Raw genomic sequence first — 20,063 nt, forward strand, 5'->3', positions numbered from 1 at the left:
TCCATGTAAGATGCAGTGCTTTCAATGACTGCAGCCAATTCAAAGTTGAATAAGAAGTGGCCAGTTAAACCTCCTGAACCTTTTTATATTTAGTATGCTCCGCTACTTCATTTCTGATCAATTCGCCTTCAAAGTCTCTATACTTGTTGACGCTAAAGTTCTAAGAGCACCAACATATCTCTCCAAAGACTACCCAGGTCATTGAGTTGTCTGCAGAACTTATGCCTTTCTGTAGTTACATATTTATGGGGTTTAAGCCTCGCTTCTAACATTTTCAGTGTTGATACACAACATATTCATCTTCCACATCCCTTTCCACAATGAAACAGACTGGTGTGGAAGATGCTTTAATATTTTCCTACCTTCTGGACCCAAACAATGTTTTGATAACGCAGATTTCTTTTTGCTTGTAAAATCATCCCCTTTAATAGCATCGATGTATGACTCAAAACCTTCCTCCCACTGTTCCCAGTCCATGGAAGGATGGCCGGCAGTTGGCGAGTTGACTGGCAGGGCTCTCAGCGTGCAGTGCAGAGGAAGGTATCTGGTGAAGTTTTCCTCTTCTGAGGCGTTCCTGCCAGTCAACCCCTCACCGGCGGAAGGATGCTCAAATACCAAAATGTAAGTATCTTCCTTTTTATTAGAGCTCCTTCATTCATGACTGGCAGGGTAGCAGGTTCACAGCAACTGACCTTTCAAATCACAACACTATAAACTCCACTTTGATGTATAACATTCCAAGCTAGAGGCATACATTCCAGGTGAGAACCCAACACACGTCATAACTTTTATATATAAGCCTTCTTTATATTGTATTAACAATAATAACTTTTCTGTAATTGGGCCTTGTTTATTGTTTTATATATAGAAAGATTATCATTTAGGGTGAAAATGTACCAGGATCCTACACACATATATGTTCAGTGTTTATGAATGTATCAGATTGAACCTAAAAGGATTTCTGGATTTATAAATTAAGTAGATGTTCCATATTTATCAGTTATATCGGTGCTTCTTGGACCAAATTAAGAGACCGAGATTGTGTTAAAAGTACATACAGCCTTTGGTTGTTATGGAATCCTAACTTGAATATTCAGTGGTATTAACCCTGTCTCAATATAAATATGCATTAACTAGCTCTATAATTACTTTTAATATAACCGTTTTATTTAAGTTTAAAGTTTTCAAACTACTGTACATTTTGTCTGGGGATAGTGGTGGTGGCGGTGGACTGGGCAAACTGAACTCGCTTAATACAGGAAGGAATACTAGATGTGTTTTTAAAGTCCCAGCAATACACTACCACCAAAGACACGTGCAGCATCAGTTTCAGTACTCCAATCAAATGTTCTCTTACCCTGAATGTAACCTCCCGTGCTGCACCGTATCCCTTGCATTCTTCGTTGTGCAGGTGAAGCAGAATAGACATTCAGTACTGCAAGCAATAATATCTTGCAGCAGCAAAACCTGTTTATGATAATTATCTCATTCGTCCTGCGTCTCCCGTGCCAATGTGGCTACTAAGCAATTCGATGCTTGAAACATGACGGAACAGGAATAAACCTGCACACTACAAACCAATAAGAAGCGATTGTGAAATTGAGTAGTTTGCAGTGCTCCTTGCATCCTCTTTCTCCCAACACCAAGCCGAGTTAGTTATACAAGTGGCTACCTGTAAGACCCACTGATCAGCCACTGGAGTGTGCAAGCTTACCACTAGGGACTATTTTCCCTCTTCAAGGCCATCTAGCAACAGCTGGTTGGCCAGCTGCATTTGTTCCCTCTGTCAAGAAAGCCTGTAAGCAAGTGAGACATGTTGTCACGGATGCACAAACCGTTTGCACTTACAGGTTTAAAGACCTAGACCTGTTTTCATGATGATAATTAGAGGTGAACTGTAAGCCCTGTGTGCCACTGGTCCATACGTGGTTTTTCCACCAGGACAAGTTGATTCTGGGGACTTACCCCTTCTGAGTCCTAAAGTCAACATAAATCTCAGATGGGCTCTTAGCTGTTCTTTGGACGGATTCAGGGATTTGCGTTCTTTAAATCTACTTTCCATAACCTATGATGGCTTAGCACAGAAAAATCATTCTCAGAAGCCATTGTTGGATATGGATTCCAAATGATATATCTTACTGCATTTTCTGTCTCTGCATATTCCACCAGAACCAGGATAGCATTTGTGATCTTCTCCTGGCTTGAACTTGTTAATGAGTGACTGGGCAGCAGCGTTCATCATCATTTATAAGCAAAACCATCACCACCACCGTATCCGTCCATCATTGAGGTTGCCAGGTGGTCGCAGTTTGTATATTGGTTAAATGGGAGCGGTATCTGTGGGTGGCAAGTGAGTGGTGTGGCACTGTGGTTCTGAGTGAGCGGGGGCATCATGCTATACATGGGATGGTAATGCTTACTTATGCTGTTTTATGTTTAAAAGACTGGGATGATTTCTGATCTAGGCAAGCCATTGGGCCATATCCAGATTGTTTTTAAGCTCATTCTAATAAAATCCTTTTTTTTTTCAGAACGGCATCGGGAGTTGGCACGAGCTGCACTAAGGAAAAAAGGCATGATGGGAGGAGCTGTTCTCCATCAACCACAACAGCCGTCAAAAAGGTTCAATGAGGATTTTTTTTTTACAAACTTCCTGCTTCATTTCTCCAATGCTTTGCTTCACCCACTTGTTATACAGTCCATCTAAATGAGTCGCGTCCACAGATCAATCCTCCTTCCTAGACTGGACTCTGTACAGAGGCCGAGCTTCCTCATTCAGTGGTAGAGACCTCTCGGAATGAAGGTCCTTGAATCGTGACTTTTCAGTTGGGGGCTCTGTATCCGGCTACTGACCAGACTTCTGGTACACTCCTGTCCTGGAAACTGAACTTGGACTTTCTTCACACGAAGATCGTAGGCTGACCACCTGCTACATGGCCATTAAGTTATAGACAAGCTATTAGGGTTCTGTTTTTCTTTGAGTAATGCATTCATGTTTGGACCATGAGTGTAGTTTTTGGTCCTGCATCTAAACTACTGACGTCGAGGCAGGCGCCACACCAGACCACCAACATTGATGAGACTTCGCTGTATAAACAAGAATATTTTGAAGCTCATGTTTAAGAAACTAGCTGGCCACTATTCCGGATAAGTCCATGTTTTCAGATAAATAATATATACCTCCCAGATGAAATCGGTCCAACCCTTGCCTTAATCCATCTTAAATCACAGAGAATAGATGGGCCAACTATAACGCCACGCAGCGTCCAGTATAAAGCAACCATTATGTATCACCATCAATTGGATACACTGTAATACATAAACAGCCCTAAATAAGACTAATTTTTAAAAAAACAGATTCATGATTTTCTACCACCTTCTATATAAATGAAAATTCCACAAGAATCCATACTGTAATAAATCTCACAAATGATTTATGTGTCACAATGGTTTGTCAAATGCGAATGACGGTCACCTGACGAAGGCCACAGGCCGAAACGCGCGTAGTTCCATTCTTCCGCTTTTGCCTATCTCAATTATACATCGACTGAATAATTCGTAGTACACTATTTTTTCTGTCTTTTTTGTTTGTGATGTACATATTTTGCACATGTTTGTATATTGTTTTATATGTATTGATCTGTGAAAAATACATCAAAAGTTTTTATAAATACAAATGTATTGAAAAAATAACCAAAAAAAAAAATATTTCAAATAAGGAAAAAAAGGAAATCAAATATAACAAAGATAACGAGGTATATATTGCCCAAAAATAATTTTGTGTCAAGTGTGGTTATACATAAATTATTTTTTCTGTGGTTAACAAGATGTCGCTGTTTTAAGTGTTGAATATCTAAAACCAAAACTAAGGGCTGGATATATACATATTTGTTTGCTTGAATGTCCTTTCTCTAAAAACCATAGTTTGTCCCTATGATTAGCAAACTTAATAATTTATAGGGGTTCCCTGTTTTACAAAATTAGTTTTTGGTACTAGCCACTAACTCCAAGTGAATTAATTTCTTGGAGTTTTAGGATATGGCTGCTTGTCGAAGCTAGTATCCTACTAGTTTCCAAGCCCCTCTGCAGACCCTGGTTGTAAAACTGTGGACCTCATAAATAGTTGAAATTGAATATGGCCAGTGTCCTGCATAAAAATATCCACCATGATGTGACTGACTACTCTATCCACCCTTTTACACATTTGAAATAACATAGTTCTTAGAAGCATGAAAAAAGGGGAAACCTACCTATGCAGTAGTCAGTTAGTTACTAAAGCCACCCACTTACAGGTCCTTTACTTACAGAAATTGGAGATTTTTCACCCAGTGTATGTTTGTGCTGTACTGCTCTTTGTCATCTGAAATGTTTGTTCTCGATTTCTCAATGAATACCGGATATTCACTTTTGGATTTGGTGGACTCGTAATATTTGATTCTTACTCATTCTAGGTCAGTGAAGTTCAATAAGGGGTACGCAGCCCTCAGCCAATCACTGGATGAAACCTTGGTCTCGCTTGATTCAGACAGGTGAGGACTCCATTTTCGATATATCTAGGCATTCCCATTGCATTTACTAAATCAGGGTTTCACTAGTCGCCAAAATGTGCTTTTATGGGGCTATACCTGAAAAAAATAAAAAGGGAAGTTATGAGACATGGTGATGTTACATTATGTCACGTTAAGCGGTTTAGAAGAACAAGAAAAAGTTTAGAAACTGTTCTTATAATGCAAAATTGAAGGATTACAAATCCTCAGCGTGCCCTGACGCTTTCCTGAACTTTCTAGTATAATCTATAATACAAGGAAAGGTGCAGTTTGTCACTTTGTCCTATATTTGCTGGTGCAGTGCAGAGATGCTTTGGGAATGTTTCAGTGAAGGCACTAGGTTTGTACCCTTAGCTTGCCTCATAGGCTTCCACGATTGCAGTTCCAGTACGTAGACACAATCAACCCTACACTACCATTCCATTCCCAGTGATATTGCTTCAGTTGCTCAGAGCACACTTACCGCCCTCCTTTACAGTGTGTTTGCTCAAATTCGACCCCATGAGGCTCTCACTGCAGGGTTCAGAGTGTCTGATGCTTTTTCCATTTGTCCAAGTATCCTTGTTGCCCTGTTAGGTGCTGTTAATGTTCTTAGTGTTATCTGAGCACAGCCTGCCACTGATATGACTTTGGAGCATCTACAGTAGTCTGGGGATGACATTACAAACGGTTCTGAGGTTATGTTCGCAGACTGAAGTCTGAATAGGATTTTTTAGAGATGTGCTATTAGTAGGATAAGGAATGTTTAATTACTTCAAAACTATCACTTGTTACCGCTTCCCCTAGAGATTAAGCATCGATTTTTGGAGAACGCTGTAAGCAAATGCACTGCCATGGTTAGTAGAGGCTGCATATTTGTGCTGTTGTTTTGACTCTAAAGTTTCTGCTGCACTTCCCGGGGTTCCCTTTGCGAATTGACTTTATGAATAACATTGCTGGCAGTTAGCGCTCCACCTCATGGCACCACTTTGATCTTTCTGGGGTATTGGCGATATTGGACCAGCGGATATACTGCTTGCACCCACACCCATACATTTAGTTTGAATACCTTTTTTGTGAATTGGTCATCCAGTACTTAGAAGGTTGCCTTTCAGTTCTCTAACTTTGAATATGAATCTTTCACGTTCTTCTGTGCCCCCGGTATGCAGATCTGCACCCCGCCTCGCGTACAGAGACCTGCTTCTCCAGACTGGTTTTGGGTCGTTGTAGGATTAAGAGGGTCAAAGAGTGTAATGGATATGGTTTGACTTTACTTATTGTGTTTCCTCTTGTAGTGATGCAGAGCTGGAATCCAGGTGTTCCTCTGGTTACTCCTCCGCAGAAGTAAGTCAAGAAGTTGCTATGGTTGTATGCTTCACATTAGATTTGCTTTTGTGGTAGTGCCGTCCATATACGCAGAACTTAAACATTGACTGAAAAATAGATCATCACCTTGATGTTCTTTAAATAAAATGAATTTAGGTTTGTTTCACAAAAAAAAAAGTTTAGGTTAACTGTCTATCAAAAAGCCTCTGCGATCTTAGGAAAGTCATGTTACTACAACTGTGATGGAAAATTGTAAGTGAATGGATACTATTCTTGATCTACACATTTTATCTCTTCCTTCTCTCTACTTCCTCTTCTATCATTCTGTTCTTTATTATTTTTTTGCAAATAATTGTACTATTTTTCATTTAAATACAAACACTTCTCATGAACGGTACTACATTCTTGTCAATGTTATTTTATCCATTACCATTGTATGATTCAATTGATCGAACACTCTATTTACTCATATTTTTGCATGTTTTCACTATGTATTTGAACTTTTGTTTCTCTATAAAAAGACTCCCTTTTCTCGATTATTTGACACGTGTTGATGCTGAAATTGCTCACATTCGGTGTATGTGTGTGTGCGCGCCATTTGCTGTCTATAGGTACTCCTGCTCTCTCCATGAACTTCCCCATGGCTTTTTATTTTTCACATACATTTCGTCCTCCATCTTCCCCTTGTCATGTAGTCGAGATGCATTAAATCGTGATTGAATTGCTATGGTTTTTTTTAATGTCACCCACATATTAGGACTCTCTGAGATCATGTTTTTGACATGCCAGCACCTGCTTACACTCTACATTTGTGATGTCTGAGCCTTTTAGAGCCCTTATGAACTGAAAGTGTTTCAGTAAGGAAGATGGAAGCCCTAGATGATGACACAAGTTCCTTTATCAGCCATGTCACGCGGTTCATGAGCAGTGGAGTCGGAGGGTTTATGGTTCTACGTCTTTCGTTGGTACATGCATGGGGTTTGTTATTTAAACATAATGCCACTCCAACAAAAGTGTTTTTTTATTTAGTTTTATACCGATGTAGTACAGTTCTTTTGGTAAGCCGTCTATTTTAACCTTGGTGCTTTAATTTCTTTTTACATTTTTTTTTAACAATCATTCAAAATATATCATCTGAATGAGACCCCAATGCACCAAACCGGACCTGCCACCTTTGGCTTTGATGCTTGGTGTGGGAGAACAGCCATTATAACGCAGGATTTACCCCGCACTACCATTACAACGCGGGGATTACAACGAAAGTCGTTACAACGACTTTCGCTGGAGGGCGCTGTTGGATAGGGAATAGTTTAATTTTCTATCCAACACCTTCCCTACTGTCAACGTGGGCTGGAGTTGGAACAGAAAATGAAACTATTCCACTATCCAGCGCCCTCCAGCAAAAGTCGTAACGACTTTCGTTGTAATCCCCGCGTTGTAATGGCATGCGGGGTAAAAGCCCGCGTTGTAATGACATACAACCTTGGTGTGTGTATGGAGATTCCATGACTTAACACAGTGCCTTCAGCTGTAGGCGGCGTTTTTTATTTGTAAGTAGTATGTTCTGGGTTTGGCCTATATGAGTAGCACACACACTGCCCTCCTGTGGCTGTGCATCTGGTGTGCACTTTAAACATACTAAAGAAGGTCTGCAGCTTTCGTCTGTGGTGAGTTTTCAAGGCATGAGTGGGGTACAATTAGGGCTATTTAAACAATATCGTGTCCAAACACTGCCCCCAGTGACAGCCTGCGTCCCCGCTTAGATAATGTCACTGTCCACCATGTTCCTTTCAGCTCGCCAATATCCCCTGCCCCTCATGGGTCCTTGCTGACCTTACACCCCTATAAGGTGCTTCTCTCTCCTCAATGAGGCCCTCCTCTGAACCTTCATATGGACATGTGGTGCATACTGTGCGATGAAAGCCTGCTAATTTACTTTATACGCTCCACAGCTTGTCTTTCCCTCAGGCCCTCGATACTTCAGTCCTCCACCGTGTCACATTCCTCTCATTCTCAGTAGGATACTCAGGGATTCCCCTCTGCCACCCTACACACTCACGTCTCCACCCACTCTTCCCTGCCCACCTTTTGTCCTCCCGTCCATCCGGCCTCGATGCCCAGCCAGACAGCCTCCAGTCACGAGGAGTGCACAGAGCTGGCACCCAGTGTGCTTTTCAGAGGCAGTAGGTGTTATTTTAAGAATCTTCTTTCCACTAGACTGGTCATGCTTCTGTTGCTCCATTGTTCTGCCCAATATGAGACTGATTTGTTCCCCCATCCACCGATGTTTGTCTGTTTTGCTTTATGGAGCTGCTCGGGCCAATTGTTCCCGTTCCATAGACTGCATTATTTCACTTGCCAATTTAAGCTGGCAGTGAAGGATCTCGGTTATTTCAACACCACGAATATCACATGCATGGCATTCTGCTGCCACCACGTGTCCACTTTTAATATTGCAGGCTTTCGAGTGAAACGCATTGGCATGCTAATCTTAGTCGCCTGCTATTCCTGTACGCCTGTTTCTGTTTGCTTGGCCTTCTTGATGGCGGTTCTTTCCCTGCTAGGAGGACCACGCTCACTTTTGCTGTCCATCTCTAGACAGTGCTTAATATGTAAAATATTAAGTGCCAGGGCTCTGACCGCGGGGCCACTGCAGCTTGCACCACCCATCGCCCTTGTCATCTCTGCCAAAACCACTACTAACCATCTCTCTCGCATGTAAATGCGACAGTTCAGATTATTCCAGGTCACCAAAGTAAAAGGAATGGCTGGGGAGGCAGGTATTGGCACCCTTTTAATGTATATTGTATTCCTAAACAACCGTTGTTCCGCTAATCTCTAAATTAGATGAGCAACTCCACCATGTGGTAGACTGTTCTAGGTATGGTGTTGAAAATTAAGTGCCGGTGCCGAGCACCGGAAACCAATTAAGTGCCCGGTGCTTAGCACCGGAAAGCCCCGGCTCAAATTAAGCACCGTCTCGAGAGAGCTAGATGCCGGCAGATCCTACCAACTCTAGTATCTCGTTGTTTATCTTGTAGGTTATATTTTGTTTTTCGCTAGATGTTGGCCAACCATCGTATGCTTGCACTGGGTCGCCTGATGGACGGAATGATGGAAACTAGATCAACTGCCTTATGTGCATCCCCAGTAACCTTCTGCGGGGTTTTGTTTGCAAGAAAGTTCAACAATAAAGGAGCTGGTAAGCAGCCCTGCTTTAGCCCCCAAATGCTGCCATCCAGGACATTGCCACCTTGAGAAACACCTATTCCCTCAGTTGGCCCTGAAGAAAGACAATTGACTGAACATTTGCCCCAAACATCTCCCTCTCTACCCTTTACATGGTATTCGTTACATAAAGAAAAAGACCATTCGCAGAGCAATTGGGGACTTGTATTTGGAGGTTAATCTGGTAGGAAAAAACATTAAAACCCATAAAATGAACGTTTTCATTTAATTTTTGGTGCATCACCCCCTTCGTTTGGTCCTGGAAACAATTGGGATAATTCAGGCTATTAGTAGGAAAAAATAAGCATTAGCAATTGCTAAAAATCTAAACAGACCTGCATATGGTCAATAATATCTTCTAAACAATGGGCATTGTAATTCAGGCGCATGTAAATAAATTACTTAACTTGTAAATAACTTGGTATCCTTAAGAGGATACCAAGAAAATTTTTAAAAATCACATACAAGATTTGATCACATACACAGTTCAATACAAAAACAATGTTACCAAGTAAAAGGCCTTACATGGGTAGAGGCTATGGCACAGTTCTCTGGTGAATAAAACTGTGCCGACAGTTGTGAGCATAAACGGGTGGAAGCACAAAACTGGTAATGTTTGCCAGTGTCTGAGAGAGTAGCATTAACTCAAATGGGAGATACACTGTCTCTTTACAGAAAGATTTGTAAACCTAGACTGAGACCGTCGGGCTATGAGGTATGTCAAAGTTTTGACCACATACAGATATTTCATTGATATAGACATCAGGACTTGTAGTGTAGCAACCCTAGGGGACAAAGAGTACAAATGGGGATGTGGGGGAAATTAAACCGGTTTGAAAATAATTGTACAGAAGTTGTAAAACAGGAGGCTTCACTTCAGCGGAAGTTATCTCATTCACTGAATTGACTAAAAGTACTGTTATACGGTTCCTACAAATTTATGAGGACTGTGTATTAGATCAACAAAGCTTCATGATATAAGGACGGAGTCTTCTTATATCCTCAGTAAATTTTGGTTTGGCTATCTCACAGTACCACATCTAAACTCCTAAATCTCCAGAGTTATAGATGCTATTGGTAACCTCGAACATGACCACTCTTATTCCCAAGGAATTCTTGGAAACTGATCCAACCCTTTCATTTGTCTCTTTTGCATGCCTGAGGTTTCACAAATGAGCAGAAACAATAATACATTACTCCAGTGGTGGAGCTTTCATAGATTCACATGCCTGAATCAATCCCCGTCGTCGAGACGGGAGTCTCCAGTACATAAAAAAGCAATGCTTAGTAGTATAGCAAACTGAAAAGAGGCCTAGGCCCATTTCCCTTTTGCAACCCATAACCTTTTTTATGTAAAATAGACTAAACTTGTCCCTGAACCAATCAGAGCTTCTCACCCTCCAGAACACTCCTGTGAGAACTTTGTGCCCCTCAGATTTTCGTGCACTTGTGCCATAAACACCTTTTGTGCTAAATCCAAGGGGAGCCTCTCGGGGGAGGAGGGTGGGTTGCATGTGAATCTATGAAAACTTCAAATACTGGAGAACTACAGTTACAGGTAAGTAACTTGTTTTCTTACGCCAGTATTGGAGCTTTCATAGATTCACATGCCTGAACCAGAATAGCGAGCAGTAGAATAAAGCGCACTTTTTTTTTTTTTTTTACCAAATGCAGATCTAGTATAGTTACATAAGACATCATCTATCTATACATATTGAACTTGGAATTCTGCATATTAGTATTGTAACCTCTTTTACCAAACATAACAATAAAAAAAAAATGTGCATCTGTAACAAAGAAACAAGGACGGAAGGATGTAAAAGAGGGTTCACCGTTACTGGATAAGGTTTCTCAGCACTGCTTCTCCCACCGCCACATCTCTCTCTGCAGCTGCATCCAAGCAGTAATGCCTGGTGAAGGTGTGTGTACTCTTCCCGGTCACTGCCCTGCAGATATCCTGGATCGTTACTCCCGCAAACAAAGCAGTGGAGGTGGACATTGCTCTTGTCGAATGGGCATGAACTCATGCATTCAGAGGCTTTCCAGCTGCCTGATGACAATACTCTATCGTACTGGAAATCCATCTGGCAATTACTCTTTTTGACAAAGGGAAGCCCTTCCTGGGTGCGCTGAAGGCGACAAAAAGTTGTGAAGACTTGCGGAAGGGTCTAGTCATTTGTAAATAGAATTTGAGACAGCGTTGGACATCAAGCGAGTGGAGAGCTCTTTCCGCCGCTGTTGTTGGTTGAGGAAAGAACCGTTTGAGCTCTGCTCAAATTCTACAGTTTCTATTCAATCTGGATTAAATTTGAGAGTTGTTCTTCTGATTTGGTAATTTTGATTACTGCCTACTTGTTCACCAACTCCTGAGAATGGCTGACGAGGAGAAAAAAGGTTTATTTAGAGCCTGTGACACCTGTTCTAAGAAAAGGCTCTATACAGACGACCCTCATAAGGATTGCATCTACTGCCTTTATCCAGACCATCAGGCAAAGGATTGTAAGGTATGTCGTACCTTTTCAAATAAAACACTGAGGGATCGTGAAGGAAGGCTTTTACTATGGCTTCAAAAACTAAAGGCCAGGAAGAAGTCCTGTCTAGTGACTGTGATGAGGCGTCTACAACTTCTAGGAGATCTCAGAAAAGAAGCAGATCTCCTCAGGCTCATACCTCAGGGGGAGGACCTGAGAAGACCCTTAAAAAGACCACTCTAGGTTCTTCTGGGCGCAGTCCCTCTAAATCTCCAAGAAAAGGAGAGCAAGGGTCATGCTTCAGGGGTAAAACATACAAAGAGGACAAGCTCAGAGCCCTCAAAATCACCCCCTAAGGTCAAACATTCATTCAAGAAGCCGGCCTCTAAACTCCTGAGGGAAAATTGGAAAAATCTGCATCGTCGATAGGAGCGTAGACGAGGAAAATGGCGTTGTCGTTGACGAAAACTGAGGTAAAACTTACTTCTAAAGCTATATCTCCGTCGACGGTGGTACCGTCGACGATAGTGTTGACGCCGGGATCTTTGACGACGACGGTTACAACTGCTATGATCACTTCGTCGACGGGATCGTCGACTAACACAACAACGGGATCGTCGACGACAGTAACAGCAGCGTCGACGACAATAGTTTTGACTGCGATCTCGTCGATGAGGGAAAACCCCCAGAAAATGAATATGCTACTTACCAGTATGCATCTGTTCTTGGCATGTAGGGCTGCTAACATTCATATCTTAGCATTAGATCGCCGCCTAGTGTTGGGCTCGGATGATCGCACATTGTTGTCCTGGAAGAGTCTTCGAAGTATCCTGAGATAGGTGGCTCCTCCCCTGGACTACAGTGCGCATGGGCATCGGCTCCATCCCCAGATTGTTTTTCGCCATTGTGGCAGAAGATGGAGTGAAAAGTGTAAAGGATGTCCATGCTAATGAATAAATACAATAGTATATCTGCAGCTGCGACAGGCACCGGGGAGGAGGGCGGGCGATATGAATGTTAGCAGCCCTACATGCCAAGAACAGATGCATACTGGTAAGTAGCATATTCAGTTCGAGGCATGTGGGCTGCTAAATTCATATCTTAGCATAGAATACATAGCAGTCCCTCCATCAGCGGCGGTTGCCCGTGCCAGCTGCAGAAACCTGAAAAAGTGTCTTCAGAACAGCCTGTCCTACAGCAGCTTGCTGCTTGGAATGCACATCAACACAGTAGTGTTTTGTAAAGGTATGTGGTGTAACCCACGTGGCTGCTCTGCAAATATCCTCTAAAGGAATGTTCCCTAGGAAAGCCATGGACGCCCCCAGTTTGCGTGTGGAGTGCGCTCTGGGGGGTATTGTTAAAGTGCGCTTGGCCTTTTGATAACATATCTGGATGCACCTAACAATCCATCTGGCTATCCCTGCTTTGGAAATCGGGTTGCCTTTGTATTGTGGTGCGAAGGCAACAAAGAGTTGTTTTGTTTTTCTAAAGGGTTGTGTTCTGTCTATGTAGTACATCAACGCCCTCCGTACATCTAAGGTATGGAGCATTCTTTCCGCCACCGTTTGCGGGTTTTGAAAGAATGCTGGTAAGTCAATAGTTTGGTTTAGATGAAACTGTGACACCACCTTCGGAAGGAATTTGGGGTTAGTGCGTAGAACTACCCTATTTGGATGAATTTGAATGAATGGCTCTTGGATTGTGAGCGCCTGCAGCTCACTGACACGCCTCAGAGACGTAATAGCTACAAGGAAAGCTACTTTCCACGTAAGGAACTGGAGTTCACACGAGTGCAGTGGCTCAAATGGTGGTCCCATCAGTCTGGTGAGAACGACATTGAGGTTCCACACCGGAGCTGGCGGTGTTCTTGGGGGAATGACTCGTTTCAGACCTTCAAGGAAGGCTTTAATGGCGGGCACTCTGAAGACAGAGAGGTGCTGCCTATTCTGGAGATAAGCCGCTATGGCGGATAGATGTATCCGAATGGAAGTGTACGCTAGATTGCACTTGTAAAGATGCAACAGATAGCAGATGATGTTGGGGATAGATGCATCTAGCGGGTTGATGTCATTGGCTGTACAGTAAATGACAAAACGCTTCCACTTTGCAGCATAGCATGCTCTAGTAGTTGGTTTCCTCGCCTCCTTGATGATGTTCATGCATTCCGGAGGTAGGTTAAGGTATCCAAACTCTAGGACTTCAGGAGCCAGATCGCCAGGTTGAGCTGTTGCGGATCTGGATGCTGAATTTCTCCATGGTTCTGCGTCAAAAGACTGGGCGTGATGCGCAGTCTTTGATGCGGCACCACTGAGAGTTCGAGGAACGTGGTGTACCAGGCCTGGCGCGCCCACGTTGGAGCAACTAGGATGAGAGTCATCTCGTGCTGCCTTAGCTTTCTTGCGACCAGCGGTATTAGAGGGGCTGGCGGAAAAGCGTACGCAAATTTGCCTGACCAGTTCATCCATATCGCATTCCCCTGCGACTGTGGGTGAGGGAACCTGGCGGCAAAGTGTTGGCATTTTGCGTTCTCTTTTGTGGCAAACAGGTCTATTTCCGGATGACCCCACTGCTGGAAGTACGGGTGGAGGACAGATGGGTGTAACTCCCACTCGTGCATTTGATGGCTGTACCTGCTGAGCAGATCCGCCATCTGATTGTCCTTTCCTGGGAGGTGTTCCGCCATGAGGAAAATGTTCCTCTGAATGGCCCACTTCCACATGCTCTGAGCCAGATGAGACAGCTGTGGCGAGTGGGTGCCTCCCTGCTTTTGAATGTAGTACATCGCGGTCATGTTGTCCGTCCGGACTAGCACGACTTTGTTGCACAGATGTACAATGAAGGACTTGAGCGCCATGAAGATTGCCATCAGTTCCAGATAGTTGATGTGCATCTTCTGTTGCTGCGTCGTCCATAGTCCCTGCACTGTGTAAGTGAGCACATGAGCTCCCCATCCCTGGAGAGATGCGTCCGTTGTCAGGACAATCTGCGGCACAGGCTCTTGGAACAGTCGGCCCTTGCAAAGGTTGTGTGGAGTCCACCAATGCAGAGAGTCGTATGCCCGACTGGTAACCAACACTAGGTCTGTCAATTGCCCACGAGCCTGTGTCCACTGATTCGCTAAGCACTCCTGGAGCGGGCGCATATGTAGCCGTGCGTGAGGGACTATGAAGATGCAGGAGGCCATCATGCCTATCAACTGCATGAACACTCTCGCTGGAAGCGAGTATTGTGGCCTGAACCTTTGGATCAGAGCCTGCATGCTGTCTATCCTGACTTGGTTTGGCTGAGCCATGGCCGTCAGGGTGTTGATCGTCGCACCTAGGAACTGCCGGACATGTGCCGGCTGAAGATGCGATTTTGGGTAGTTCAGGGAGAAACCCAGATCGTGAAGAAGGTGAATTGTAGTCGACATGTCTGCGGCGCACTGTTGCTGTGACTTGGCTTGCACGAGCCAGTCGTCTAGGTAGGGGTAGACATGGATGTTCTGCCTCCTGAGGTGCGCCGCTACTGTCGCCAGACACTTGGTGAACACCCTCGGGGCTGTGGTGACTCCGAAGGGTAGGACCTTGAACTGGTAGTGCCTGCCTTGAATAGTGAACCTGAGGTATTTCCTGTGTGACGGGTGTAGTGGAATGTGGAAATAAGCATCCTTGAGATCTAAGGTTGCTAAGAAATCTCCCTGGTTTAGCAATGGAAGAATCTGTTGCAGTGTAAGCATGTGGAAATGTTCTGATAGTATGTACAGGTTGAGGGGACGTAGATCTAGAATGGGTCTGAGAGATCCGTCCTTCTTTGGAATAAGGAAGTACAGGGAATAAACCCCTGTGCCTTCCTCTCCCACCGGCACGAGCTCGATTGCTCCCTTTTGCAGCATCACCACTACTTCCTGCTGCAATAAGAGCAAGTGCTCTGCAGACATAGGCCTTTGCCTTGGCGGGATGTTGGGTGGAGTGGACCTCAACTCTAGGCAATAACCATACTGGACTAGTTGTCGCACCCACCTGTCTGTGGTGATGTTTCTCCAGACGGGCAGGAACTGCTGTAGTCTCCCCCCGACAGGTGTTAGGTGGTCGGGGGGCAGTGACAGAGAGTCACTGTTTGGCTGGAGCAGAGGAGCGGGAGCTGTTGTTTCCTCTGCCGCGACCTCTGTTGCTGTTATTTCTGTAACCTCCCTTGTTCTGTTTCGTGAGCGAGGATTGTGCCCCACCTTTAGAGAACTGGGATTGTTGACCCATTTGTCCTCTGGTGACTCCACGTGCACCTGAGCGACGAAAATTGCTGCCACGAAACTGTTGTGACTGTAGGGCCCCCATGGACTTAGCAGTTTCTGTGTCTTTTTTTATTTTTTCTAGGGTGGTGTCAACATCTGGACCAAACAGACTATCAGGATTGACTGGCTGATTAAGAATGGTTGTCTGAATATCCGGTTTAAACCCTGAGATGCGGAGCCACGCCTGTCGTCTCAGCATAACGCTAGTGTTGATAGCTCTAGCAGCTGTGTCTGCTGCGTCAAGTGCACACTTGATGGCTGCGTTTGAGATTAGCTTCCCTTCCTCAATAAGCAGTTTGGTGCCTTCTTGGAACTGTGGAGGCAGGTGTTGTATAATCTGTTCTAGGGTGTCGTAGTGCGCCCTATCGTAACGCGCTAAGAGTGCTTGTGTATTGGCAATGCGCCAAAAGTTTGATGCCTGTGCAGCTACTCTTTTGCCCCCTGCCTCTAGCACTTTGGACTCCTTATCCGGGGGAGGAGCTTCACCCGTTGTCTGGGAGTTGGCACGTTTCCTGGCATTGGCGACCACAAGAGAGTCCAGTGGCAATTGTCCCCGGATGTATGCGGGGTCCGCAGGCGCAGGTCTGTACTTTTTTTCAATGCGAGGGTTGACCACTCTCGCTCTAGTAGGCTCCTTAAATATGTCCCCAGCATGCTTGAGGACTCCTTTAAGCATAGGCAGTGTCTTTACTGTCCTTTCAGAGACTGAAAAAGTGTCGAAAAGGAAGTCTTCCTCAACCGGGTCGGCATGCATGTCCACATCATGATTGGCTGCCGCCCTTTCGAGTAGTGCATGAAAACCTGCTGAATCCTCAGTCGGGGATGCACGTGCATTAAAAAGCTGCGGGTCCTGCCCCACACCCTGGGTGTACTGGTCACCAGTGTCATCATATGAATCCGGTTGTGCATCAGGTTCATTGATAGGAAAATTGTACTGCTCGTCTTCATCATACCCCTCACCCGCAGAGTGTTCTGGGGAGGGAGTAGGGCTCCGTCTCGGAGGAGGCTGGATTGGTTCCGTGAGGCCTGAGGCGTCAAGGGGCACCCTCTTCTTCTTTAGTGGGATGACATAGGAGTCCACTGGCTCCGAAGTGATTTTCCTCTTATAGAGGGTCAGTTTGCCTGTGGCAGCGTCGATGAAACGCTCTGAATCGTCCTCTGATTCGAGTACCCGTCGTGGAAGCGGGCCAGTCGGTGAAGAAATCACCTGTTTCGGTGCCGATTTGGTTGAAAATGCTTTCGGCGCCTCCTTCGGCGGCAAAATAAAGAGAAGTTTCCCAGAAGGCTTCGCTGGAGTGTCCTTTTGCGGCTGCGGCGATGGTATCGGAGCCGACGGGGCAAAGGCCTTCTCCTTGATTCTTTGCAGTGATTCGGCTATGAGGGACGGCTCACTCACAGTTTGTTTCGGCGCTGACGAGGATGGTCTGATCTTTCCCTCGGATCCGACGTCCTTGTGGGCCTCGTGCACTTTGGGCGCGGACCCTGTCTTCACCGCCTCCGATTCCTGTGTTCGGGGCGCAGACTTCTTTCCGTGTGCCTGCGTAGCCTCCTTGGAGCCGACTTTGGCGGGCTTGGACGGCGTCGTAGCCGCTGACCCGTGCCGACCATCTTTTTTGGAGGACCCCTCCTCTGGCGTCGGTTTCGATTTTGCAGCATCGGAATCGACGGACTTCTTCGACTTCTGCGGACCGGAGGTCGACGGAGTCGATGGGGTAGCGGGCACCGTCGTTTTCACCGGCACGGCAGCCATCTTAGGGACACTCGAGTCCTTAAGTTTCGGTTTTGTTTTCGGGTCGGCCATTTTAGGTGTTGTCGATCCCGATGGTTTCGGTTTCGGTTTCGAAACAGTCTGCTCAGCAAGTAAGTCCGTGGCCGGGCCCGAAGGCGGGGCTGTGGCTTGCGGCAACGGGTCTTGGGTAAGGCCGACAGGCGATCCCGTGTCCCGGTCGATATCCTCGTAACCTTCGGGGCAGAGCTCGTCCCCCGAGCTGTCTGCCGCGGCCCCATAAATCTCATCGTCGTCTCCTACCTCGTCGACGTATTCAAGGCCTTGACCCGCGACTCCGTCGTCGTCGTCTCCCGGATCCGCCTCGACCTCCGTCTCGGGTGGGGAGATTTGGAGATGATGACCCTGGTCCTCTTCGTCCTGGTCGCCGAAGATGTTCTCCGGATCCGGGGCCCCTTGTTTAGCTTCCATGCGCACCGCGCGCCGAAGCTTGAGAGTCTTCTTTGAGCGGAACTGTGCACACAACTTGCACTTGCCGTCGTCGTGGTCAGGCGAAAGGCATTTGTTACACACGGGGTGTAGATCGATGTGTGGGTACTTAGACCCACAGAGCGGGCAGTACTTAAACGGGCTCCGCTCCATGTCCGAAAAGTTTTGCAGTCGTGTCGCGATGAGAAGGCCTCAAAGTTCCGAGAGCGAAGAAAACTCCGCTTATTCCGGCTCCAAGAGACGGAAGACTCGAGACCGTGCGCAGACAATACCGACGCAAGAAAATCGAGGCCTTTTGGCCGCTAAAAGTTAGTTTTTCTTGGTTCCGACAGTAAGACGTCGAGACCACATCCGAACCCAATGGCGGAAAAAAACAATCTGGGGATGGAGCCGATGCCCATGCGCACTGTAGTCCAGGGGAGGAGCCACCTATCTCAGGATACTTCGAAGACTCTTCCAGGACAACAATGTGCGATCATCCGAGCCCAACACTAGGCGGCGATCTAATGCTAAGATATGAATTTAGCAGCCCACATGCCTCGAACACAGGAATTATCCAGGAAGAGGAAAATTCCCCCGGAACTTACCTCTCTGAGTAAAGTGACACCTCTGGTATCATCCCACCTGTTAGAGGAGGAAGAGTCAGAGGAGAAGGGGAATGATGGCAGCCCTTTTGGCTACGCCAGTAGCCGGTCGCAGTTGCATGCAAAGTGCCAATGACTCTGAGGATGAATATGAGGGGTATCAGGATCGTCCCCAGCAACACTATCGCCAGGAGTATCAGGAGGAGATGGTGAGCGTTCCATTTTCATTACTAAAGGATCTGCAGTTTATGCTTGAGGATTATAAAAAGAGGCATCCTGTACCTCATACCTCTCGAGATACCGGTGGCTACCCCTGACCCACTCTCTATTCCAAGTACGCCAGTGTGACCAGGAGCTTCTTTCTCCTCACCTGCTGCTCTGAGCGATCTCTGACCTTTTATACACACAAGAGGCATGTAAACTTGCATAGAAGCCACACACCCTGTTTGGCCCCGCCCACACACTAGCGGTGTGCACCGTCTTCCCGCCATTTACTCACTATGATGGACAACTCACTCAAGGGACCCCTGCACCCTTCGGTGCGATGTTAGTAATACACACATGGTCACTGGAGACAACTCTTCTGGCACTTTACGCAGCTGTAGTGTAGAAAAGCACTATACATTTACCCAACGAGGTAGCACTTACTGGATTAGCCAGTAGAAAGTACTCCAGTGCAAATCGCAAAAAAATCCACGAACTTGCGGATTTTTTTGCGATTTCACGCGAATTCACGGACCGCAGATCCGCAAAATTTACCCATACTTATTTTTTATGTACCGTAGACTCCTGTCTCTACCACAGGGAATTATTCAGGCATGTGAATCTATGAAAGCTTCCAATACTGGAGAACTACAGTTACAGGTAAGTAACTTGTTTTCTTCTCAAGTGTTCTAACACTTGTAAATAAAACATGAACTACGATTGTTAAATAGATGAGACGCATCATTGTTATAAGTATTATTAGATTGGTGAAAAACAAACAATTCAACTATAAATTGTTCCTAATGTTACTGCTATCTAGCACTAATATCCCTACACTAGCGAGAGCATGGTTGGAGTACCCTTCTGTCAGACCCCGTGGAATGATCTAACCTGATACCTTGGTATAATGTCTCAGGAAGCGGGCATCAGTGCATCTACAAATGCACTCCATTTTGTTGTGTATCGATTTAGATTCCGTATGAATTTCCCGATTCATGCCCTTATATAGGTATACTACACATTACCCTTATATAGGTATAGAAATCCAGTCCTTTTTTTAGGCATAGTCCATGCTACCCAAATACAGGCATGGCTACTTCCATCGAAGTCACGAGTTCTTGGAAAACCAGACTCTTAAGCCGTTAGGGACTTCCCCTTGCTTGGATATTGATTTCTCCAAGAACTAATTTCTTATGCATTAACATCTTTTCCTTAGGGGTTCATTCATGACGTTCATAT

The 20,063-nt window shown here is 45.3% G+C and overlaps 1 protein-coding gene across 2 annotated transcripts in view; it reads left to right on the forward strand.

Annotated features, from left to right (window-relative positions):
* The window catches only part of FAM219B (family with sequence similarity 219 member B), a 145,337-nt gene that overhangs the window by 104,453 nt on the left and 20,821 nt on the right, over positions 1-20,063 (forward strand). For both annotated transcript variants that reach the window (XM_078685120.1, XM_078685121.1), the window contains exons 3-5: positions 2,532-2,622; positions 4,452-4,529; positions 5,822-5,870. In XM_078685120.1, the coding sequence (XP_078541246.1) occupies positions 2,532-2,622; positions 4,452-4,529; positions 5,822-5,870 (218 nt within the window). The remainder of the gene's footprint in view (positions 1-2,531; positions 2,623-4,451; positions 4,530-5,821; positions 5,871-20,063) is intronic.

This window comes from Lissotriton helveticus, chromosome 3_2 (genome assembly GCF_964261635.1).
Source record: "Lissotriton helveticus chromosome 3_2, aLisHel1.1, whole genome shotgun sequence".
NCBI classification, from domain to species: Eukaryota; Metazoa; Chordata; class Amphibia; order Caudata; family Salamandridae; genus Lissotriton; species Lissotriton helveticus.